The sequence below is a fragment of the Myotis davidii genome, unplaced genomic scaffold, assembly GCF_000327345.1.
Source record: "Myotis davidii unplaced genomic scaffold, ASM32734v1 scaffold217, whole genome shotgun sequence".
Classification (NCBI taxonomy): Eukaryota; Metazoa; Chordata; class Mammalia; order Chiroptera; family Vespertilionidae; genus Myotis; species Myotis davidii.
Genome location: NW_006290034.1, coordinates 7,046,288 through 7,055,951, shown reverse-complemented (window position 1 = coordinate 7,055,951; position 9,664 = coordinate 7,046,288). Strand labels below are relative to the sequence as shown.

The 9,664-nt window shown below is 50.5% G+C and overlaps 2 protein-coding genes across 7 annotated transcripts in view; one reads left to right on the top strand and one right to left on the bottom strand.

The window, feature by feature from the left end:
• ST7L (suppression of tumorigenicity 7 like) overlaps nt 1-9,664 on the top strand; it is a 116,345-nt gene that overhangs the window by 75,225 nt on the left and 31,456 nt on the right. The gene's annotated exons all lie outside the window — the stretch shown is intronic.
• WNT2B (wingless-type MMTV integration site family member 2B) overlaps nt 1-9,664 on the bottom strand; it is a 12,160-nt gene that overhangs the window by 1,133 nt on the left and 1,363 nt on the right. Inside the window, exons 1-4 of one of the 2 annotated variants that reach the window (XM_015563450.1) lie at nt 5,852-7,544; nt 5,024-5,244; nt 4,032-4,309; nt 3,093-3,357 (exon numbers count right to left, since the gene is read on the bottom strand). In XM_015563450.1, coding sequence (XP_015418936.1) covers nt 3,093-3,357; nt 4,032-4,309; nt 5,024-5,150 — 670 coding nt within the window. In that variant the 5' untranslated portion in view covers nt 5,151-5,244; nt 5,852-7,544. Of the gene's footprint in view, nt 1-3,092; nt 3,358-4,031; nt 4,310-5,023; nt 5,245-5,851; nt 7,545-9,664 lie in introns of those variants that run through there. The other variant, XM_006763136.2, reaches the window with a different exon arrangement.

The window sequence follows — 9,664 nt, the reverse complement described above, 5'->3', positions numbered from 1 at the left end:
ACACACCCACTAGCCAAAATGATCATCTCCTCATGGCCCTCTACACCAGCCTCGTTTCCTCCCACCAGCAAGGCCACCTCAAGACCACTGACTTCACCTGCTGTGCCCTCCCTGCCAGCACACATCTCTAGACCCCCTGCAAAGCCTAGCCTTAAAATGCTCGTCATTGTTAAAGCTGGCTGAAGGCCCTCTCTTTTATGTTTGAATTTTCCCATAATAAGGAGTTAAAAGAAATAACAGCCTATAATTTATCTTTTCCAAGAAATCTTGCCACAACTCTGATCCAGCTACCATTTGTTAGTATTTTGGTCCTTAGTTTATATTTTATTAAGTTGTACTATACAGGGAAGTAGTATAGTATGGCCATTAAAAGCTGGGCCTGGTATCAGAGTGTATAGGTTTAAATCCCATTCAGCCACTTTTTTTTTACACTTTTTTTTTATTGCTTAAAGTATTACAAAGGGTATTACATATGTCTCCTTTTTCCCCCCGCCCTTGACAATACCCTACCCCTCCCCTACCCCCCAGTGTCTTATGTCCATTGGTTATGCTTATATGTCAGCCACTTTTTAGCTATGTGATTTACAACTTAGTTAATCTCTCTGGGCTTTGTTTTTCTCATCTGACAATAGGCATAATAATAGCATCTAACTCAGTGGATTGTTGTGTTAGATCTACAATCTCTGTTCAACGGAGGAGGTGAACTGATTGGCATGACTGGCTGGAAGCACACCCCTAAGGAATTCCTAAAGACCCTAAAAGGGGGACTCTCGAAGGGTAAGGGAGATGCTTTCCCTCTGCACAGATGATGCTCAGGACCTCAGTCTCACTGATATTAGCACAGGGGACCTTGCCAACATACCATAAAACCAAAGAATTCTGGATGGGATGGACCCTAGGCGTATCTCCTCTAGCCCTTTCCCAGAGATGGGAAACTGACTAGCCTGGGGGTTCAACAAGGGGAATCAATTAACTCATTTCTATAGCAGCAGTCTGACATTCCACTGGGATAGGAGAAGAAAATACAAGAACCTCTATATTTGTTTTTTACCACATCAATTTAAAATATCGATTCTGTATTGTTTATAATATACATATTAGTATAGTGGAACATAGATGTAGTTTATAAGTAAATATGCATATATTGGAGGTGTATGCTCAAATTTTTTATACGCTAGGAATATACAATCTAAATGTCAAGAGACCACTGCTTGGGGCATGGGCTGGCGAGGTTGCCTATGCATGTTACTCTCATCACTGCAAGGGCTGGGTTTTAAGTCCTTCCTGGGCATCAGAAGTCTCCCCTACCCCCTGGAGCTGAGTTATCTGGTGTAGTAGCCACTAGCCAGATGTGTTCATTTAGAGTTAAAAGAATTAAAGTTAAATAAATTTTAAAACTTAGTTCCTTGGGCACACTAGCTGTATTTCAAAATAGTCATCACATGGCCCAGTTGGTGTGGCTCAGTGGTTGAGTGTCAACCTATGAACCAGGAGGTCACGGTTCAATCCCTGGTCAGGGCATATGCTTGGGTTGTGGACTCAATCCCCGGTGTAGGGCATGCAGGAGGCAGCTGATCAATGATTCTCTCATCATTGATGTTTCTCTCTCTCTCTCTCTCTCTCCCTTCCTCTCTGAAATTAATAAAAATATATTTAAAAAAAATAGTCATCACATGTAGCTGAGTGGCTAGTGTATTAGCCCTAGAACATTTCCATCGTCACAGAAGTTCAGTTGCACAGCACTGCCCTGGAGGGAATTCTACCCTCTGGGATAACTTGGACCCTTTGAATTCCAGAACCCACTTGGGTTTTATGAGCCTTAATTTTATGCCTCTGAGAAAAAGCAACATACATATGACTCATCCTAACTCCAAAGATTCTTCCCCAAATGTGCATTTTAGGTGTATGCATAGGCTTACACCTCAGAGGTTCTGGAATGATTTCCAGCATTGGGAAGTGGTCCTCTCAGTCACCACATTGGCAGGAAACATACCCAGCCCCGCTCTATGTCTATGCCAGTTTTGCTCTGAGGCACTTGACTCCCAGTAAGGACAGTGATGGGTGAAAAGCAGTACCAAAGACAGCCGAGGTTTCTGAGTCCACCCCACCGCAGCCGAGTCTGATGGTTGGGTCTGCAGGGAAGAGCCTGGGAGTCCACGGCAGTTCCCAGGGAAGCGCGGTTCTGTGGCATTGCGCATTGTTCCTAGATTAACCTATCTGAACCCGAAACCTGAGCCCAGAAGGTGACTTCCATTCTTTTGGGGTAACACCATTTCACTTTCCAGCACCCCAACAATCCCTCCACAATATCTGGTACAGATGTTTGCTGCTCCCTGCCAGTGGTTTGCCTGGCAGGAACCTCTGCTTTCCTTGCCTTCCTAGCCCCTCTTTAGACAGTTCGGTGGCAGCCATGGGATAAGCCTTCCAAGGCCACTGATGGTCTGATCCCAAGTGTCCTTCTACCTTTAACCTCCTTCACCCCAGCTCTCCACTCGGGATATTAATCTGCCCTCTGTTCCTGGGACAGATGGGGCACCACCTACCATTCTGCTCTGTGCAGACGATGCCACCTGTCCCCTCTAGCACCCAGATAATGCCCACACCTCAAGAAACAGCTACATTCCACATTTGCAGCTCAGCTTCTGTTGCTTTCTCCATTTGTCTCTCCTTTGCAATTGCATCTGTCTACCTGTTATATCTCATTTCTTAGCTAGATTGTAAAGAGCCAATGACTTGGAGCTGCATCTTATGCTTAGGTGTGGTCCATGCATTGCTCGGTACTGAGATACTGAGAACAGGGGACTCATTTAACATTCACTGAGTCGTATCTATCACATCTGTATACCATACAGACCTCAGGCCTGAAGGAGCTGAGCGACCTCTCCTCTCTGCTGGGGCAGCACTGGGTTTGGCGGACCGAGGCATAAATCACCAATCTCATTATGAGGTTTTTCATATCAGGAGGAGACTAACTCCTCCCTCAGCTCCCCTCCCTAACTCCTGAGGCTGAACAAACTGTGACTCCCCAGGGGTGCTGGCATTAAGAACTGGGTCTCCATGCCCCCACCTCCCCATCTGCTTTCTCTACCCACCTGCAGCCTTGTCCAAGACACAGTAGTCTGGGGAGTTGTCAAAGTAGACAAGGTCGGTCCGGGTGGCACGGCGATAGCCTTGGCGGGCTGCTGTGAAGTTGGCGCCATCCTGGGTTGCTGTCACCTGCACAGCCCCATCATAGCGCCGCCGTAGGTAATCTCCTGTGCGGCGGAAGTCTGAGAGCGCGCGCCAGCAGGTGCGCAGAGTACAGGAGCCACTCACGCCGTGGCACTTACACTCCAGCTTCAGAAACCGCCGTACAGCCTGGGGGGTGGGAGGCAGGTAAAGGAGAGGCAGCCAGTCAGGGCCCTTAATCACCTCGAGGACTGAAAGCATGAGGGCTCTGCAGGCTGCGGGACCTGGTCCCAGCTAGCTAGTGCAGCCATTGGTCGGTCTTACCCCATCCATCCCACCCATTCTTCCTGATCAAATGCAAGAACCTCTCCTTTCAGGAAGCCTTCCTGGACCAGCAGTGCTCTCCTTTTTATGACAGGCCATTGGAACTTTAGGGCCACAGGACTCTGTTTACGATTACAGGACACTGGCACATCATGTGTTTTGGAGTTCAGGGTATCATGCCTTCTCCTTCTGTGACATGTCACTTTCCGCAAGGACCAGGCACAGAGGAGGTGCTCAGAGACCAGTGAACAAGTCCTTCTCCTCCTCAATCGTTATGGAGGCAGCTTTTTCCTTCTTAAAGAGTTAACTTCCCTTCTTTTCTCCGTCTCCCCCTGCTTTCCTCCTATGTGAGGACCTTGTGTACCTGGCTGCACCGCGGCATTCGCAAGCTCCCTGTGTTTACTGCTCCTGTCCCAAGGGGTCGGGTCTTTTGGAAGTGACCCAGAGCCGTCAGCACTTCCTCCTTCACATGTATCCTGTGATCAGACATAGGGTCGCCCCCAGCAAAGCGGAAGGCACATGCTGGCGTGAATACTGACCGTGCGACCACAGCGGTTGTTATGTAAGTTCATGAGGGCCCGGGCATCCTTGAGCCGCTTCTCCTTGGCATCTACGAAGGCCTTGGCAAAGCGAACGCCATAGTGTATGTTGTCACTGCAGCCACCCCAGTCAAAGTCCCCACGTTGGTCATGGTGTCGGCCACGGGTATAGGGGTCACAGCTGCACACACTCAGTTCCCCCTGGCTACAGGCGCGGGTGATGGCGTGAACTACCCCTGCTGACGAGATGGCATATACAAACGCTGCCTCCCGGCTGCCTAGAGGGAGGAAGGGAGAGTGTGTCTCAGCACGGAGGCCCACAGAACGACGACTGAAATCTCCTTGTTTCCTAGAGCAACCCCTGTACCCTCTTGACTCAAATGGCCCTGATCCCTCCCCTAGCCTTCACTACTTTCCAGCCACTTTTTTGTACATCTGACCTCTTGGGCTGACCTGGGCTCTTGCTTCCTTCCAAACTGCTTGGATGTATCCATGACCAAGTTGCACCGTCCCTTCCCACTGAGTGCAGCTAAGCCTGTCTCGGTCCACAGTCCATGCCTGTTCAGGCCCACTCCGCTGGACAGTTCCCAACAGGGGACACCCCGGCCCAAAGATAAACCTTTCTGTTTATCTTTGCTCCCATTACTGTAGTGTTGGGAGTATTGGAGTGAGGGGAGTGAATGTGTGATAAGAACCTAGTCCTCAGCCTGATGGTGCTGGGGGTTGGGGAGGGACGGGAAAGGGAGGAAGAAAGATGGAATGCCGCTCCTTTGTCCTGTCACCCCAGAATACTGGGACCTAGAAGAACCCCTGGCTACATATCTAAAGTACTGAGGGTCTGTTCTCAACTGTATCCTGCGCTCTGCCCACAATGGTTTCTCTGATGATGAAGTGTGCAGGAGAGGGAGAGGGGATCACGCCTTCCCTACCCACTCACCACCCCAAGCATAGGAAGGGAAGGAAGAGCCGGGCAGGGTGGAAGAGGCCCCTACTTCTGAGCATGACACGGCCAAAGACAGTGTGGTCCCGGTCCAGGGTGGTGCAGTTCCAGCGGTGGTGGCGGAACTGGTGCTGACACTCTCGGATCCATTCTCGGGCACCCTCGCCCACCGAGCGCATGATGTCTGGGTAACGCTGGCACAGCTGCCGCTGCCGGCTCACCAGACCAGGGATATTGTCACAGATCACTCGGGCCCCCAGTGCCCCGATGTACCTGCAAGGTGGAAATGGCCCTGTCAGAGCATTTGGCCCTTTTTCTGCATCAGGACAGGATTAAGGAAGGGAAGGCTTGGCATTCAGACCCTGGAATGGTGCCTTCCCCTTTCCCAGCCCACATTCCCCGAGGCTGATGGATAGAATCGGTCCCCACAAGCTCCGGAGAAATAGCTCTACAGTTGCAGAGAGAGTAATTGAGTGGTCTCCCAGCATCGCCAGTTCCCCTGCCAAAGGCCAAAGTGACACACACTCCCAGAATGCAGGCCAGGCATGTGTCACGTACACAGAAAGCTGTGGGCATGTCACATAAACCCATTGCCTGTTTATTTAACAAACATTAAGAGCCTCATGGAAAAATAAACTAACAAAACGAGAGTCTGAGATAACACTCTTACTCTCACATGTAAGAGGCACATCCTGCATGGCTGGTCCATGAAGACATGGTTTGGGAGAAGAAGGATGGAGACAGGGAGGGGCCAGTGGGAAGAGACATCAAGGGCAGCTCTGAGTAATGTTTATAGCCCTAGTCAGACCATTCAGCTAAGATCCTCATTCCCAATGCCGAGATCTGGGGAGGAGACCCCACTCCCAGCTCTTCCCCATACTCTTTATTTCCAGGCCAATGGCCTTTTGTAGCTTCTGAGTCTTGATTCTTTCAAAATCCTCTTCCCCAACTTATAGGGCAGGGTGTCCTGCATGGGCAGAGGGCTGTTGCTGTGGGAAGCCAAAGGCTAAGGTAAAGCAAAAGGGTGACACTCCCCATATTCCAGTCCCCAATTTGCCCAATATGAACTACTATAAGAAGATCATTTGGCTACTAAAAGATAGGTGGGTTGGTAGAGTCATTCTCAGATTTCTCCCGGCAATCTTTTCATTCAAACACTCTTAGCCCGGACTCCACCACCAGCCCAGAGAGAAGACCAGAGTGTATCATCACTTTTTCTCCTCATAAGACCACCAAATGAGATCTCACCCACTCACCCACTCCTCACTCCCTTTCTATCTCTCCAACACCTTCCTTGATTTGCTGGGAATTCATCATTCTCCTGTCCTAACACATCAAGGGACGCCTTCTCTCCCCTTTTCTGAACAGGTGGGGGGCCTGCTTTTCTACTGCTACAACAGAAAAGATTTTGGTGTGGGCTGTGAATGAGCCTGTGGTTTGGGAAAGCCCCCCAAATGGGCCTAGAAGTGGGTGAGGAGAAGGGTGGGTGGTCAATGGGTAAAGGGGAAAAGCTGGGCTGCCCTGGGCTCTATGAGCCCCCTCCCCCAGTTCACACACTCCGCCCTCACGCATAGACTGGATCACCACGGGTGATACCAACTCAAACAAACACAAGGAGGGCTGATGCCTCTTCTGGAACTCAGCAGGGCTGATGGGGCCCATCTGTCCCGGGGGAGGGGTGAGAGGGCTGACCAGACACTGAGAAATCCCATGGAATCAGCGTCCCCAGCACTGTCCATCAGGGCAACAGCTTCCAGGAACAAACAAAATAAACACCCCGGGTTGGGCCAGGCCGGAAAGGGCCGCCTGACGCACAGCCCGGAGTTACACCCACTGCTGCGGTGCTTTGTTTGGAGATTCAAGACGTTGGAGTTGGAGCTCGTCCCTGTCTCACCACCATTCTGCTTCCCCAGTTCAGCCCAGAGTATCGCCCTATGCAATGGGTGTTTGTTTGTTTTTTACTGGGGCTTGGGAAGAGGGGGGTTGGATGGGAATGGGAGACCAGTCATCCAGCCCTCATGAGACAGTCTGGAGTGAGGCAGGCCAAACTCTGGCAAAAGTCCTTCCTGTGGTCTGACTTAAATCCATCCTGCTGTAGCCCACACTGGTCCTTCTTGTTAACATCCTCACTGAACGTGGGAACATCTGCTCAGTATCTAAGATGGGAAGAATAAATAAGTTTCTCCTACTACCCCCCTCACCCCACCAAGTGGCTGCTTCAAGATTCTACAGAGCAGGCGCTTGCCTGCTGACCACGGCCAGCCCCTTGTAGTTGGTGTGAGGACCTCCAATAAAACTGAGCCCGAGCCCCAGCCCATCCCCTTCTCAGCACACGCCTGCAAAATGCCTACCGTGTGCCAAGCACTCAGCTCAGCTGTTAGGGTCAAAGAGATGTTGAAGGCATCCCGGCTCATGGGCTGGTAGTGGTGAGATACCCCTGACCCTCTGGCTATGTTTACCCAACCAGAAGTTTCCCTCCCTTCCCAGCTTCCTGCCCCAGAACGTTTTCTTCACCTGCTTTTGACCCATTTACATCTCTCCCTTTGACAAAGTGACTCATATCCTACTTGGTATGCTAGCCCCTGCTACTCCAAGTGTGGTCCCCAGAACAGCAGTATTCACATCACCTGGGGATCTGTTGCAAGTGCAGAGCCTCAGGCCCCAGCCCAGGCCGAAGGAGTCAGGGACTGCACCTTACCAACACCCAGGTGATCTGCGTGCACTGCTCCGTGAAGGCAGGGATTTGTGTCTGTTTTGTTCACTTCAATATCCCCGGTGCCTAGAACAGTGTGTGGCACATAGTAGGTACTCAATAACTATTTGTTGACTAAACCTAACTGCTCTGATATACCCCCTACTTTTTTCTCCCCCCAGCTAGTCATAAACTTCATTTCAATTACAGCGTTACTCCTTGTAGCCATTGCCAGCATATTTGCACATGTTTTGTTTGTGTCTTGTTAATGAGGTCAGGGGGCCTCTTTTATTTCCTCTTTTCCTTTCTTTTATAGTCCCTAGTGCACATGGTTCAGTCCAGCTCATATACAGCTTTGAACACAGGGATAAAACTATTAACTTCCCTTAATCTCTTAATACAACATCATTTATATGGTACCTTACAGTTTATGAAACATTTTTCTATACAACAGTCCTAGGAGAAAGAGAGATTTCCATTTAACAAGTGAAGAAACAGGTTTTGGGAGTAGTAAGTGATAATAGCCAGCTCTGTCCATCAGAGCTAGTCACGGGAGAACTAGGTGAACTCCAACGTCCAAGGTCATCTTCACTCCAAGGGAGGCTTAGCCAGGAGTGGGCTGATCTGACTTCAGAATGGGTTGAACTTGCGTTTCATGCCATTCCCTCCTATTCCTCACTTTCTTATGTGAAATGGGGATAATAACAGCACCTGGATTATTGGGGGGACCGAAGATGATGATGTTCATAAAGTGTTTAGCCAGAGTCTGGAGCTTAGTAAGAGCTCATTACATGGCAACAATATTGCTAATGTTATGATGCCACTCTGTTCCTCTCCCTTTGTGAATCCATGACATGTCCAACCCGTGCAAAATGGAACAGGGAAGCACATGCCAGGAGCCTGTTCCTTGTTTGTTATAGAGTCTGAAGAGACCATCTCTTCCTCCTCTAGTTAGAGGAGGAGAGGGGAGCAGTGGTTGGAAAAGAAGGGAAGGGCTGTGAGGAAGAGCAGCCTGTTTGCTGGTGAGAGCGATGACTGCTCCAGAGTGGGACAGGGATGCACACAGCCCACAGCATCTCCTCTGGGGGTTGTAGAGAGTACCAGTCTTGCTGGGGTTTCCCTATGGGAAAGAGAGAGAACCCCCTTGGGGGTCTGACCAGCCTTTAGAAAGCAGCTTTCCACTTTATCCCAGAAGTGATGCCCACAGAGGCAGGCACCAGGGCCCTGCAGCTGTGACCTGCAGGTGTGCAGCCAGGAGTGGAACTACCCTCTGCACTCACTCCCGGTCCTGGCCTGCTGCTGCCCCCCTCCCGGCACAAGGACTGCTGGACCCTCTGCTTCACCCGCCTGCTTTCCACCCAGGACTTTTTCCAAAAACTTTAATATGAACCACGTGGGGGGCACGTAGTAGAGGCAGAAAGGAAAAGGCGGAGACAGTCGCCACGGGGACAAAATGGGGACCAGCAAGAACTCCAGATGGGTCTTTGGGAACCACCTCCAGCACGCTGACACTACCAGACTGACTTGACTCCTCCTCACATGGTCCCCAAGACAGCATCCCAAACTGGAAGGAAGGCATCGCGAGTCCCTAGAAGCAAACTGCCATCTGGGTGGATAAAGATGTGCAGCGGCCACTTCATCCTTTCTCTGCTGGGCCCCTGAGGGTGCTTGTCCCCAGCCAAACAGCCCTGAAGGTAAAGGATGGCTTTGTGCTCACTCTGAACTTCGGAAGGCTTTTCTCCTCATCCCCCTTCTTCCCTTTCTCAAGGAATGTTTCAAGCCAGATGTAAGATATGGGCCTCCCTTCTCCATCCAGAACCCCCCTCCTTGCCTTCCACAACACTGCAGAGATTTAAAAAAAAATCCAAAAGAGATTTTTCTGAAACAGGAAAACGGGGTTGGGGGGCGGGGGTGGTGAGAGACGCATCTTGAAATGATAGGAATCTGCCGCCCAAGCTTGCTGGCCCCTCAGCCAGTACCCCTCACCCTTCCAGCCAAGAT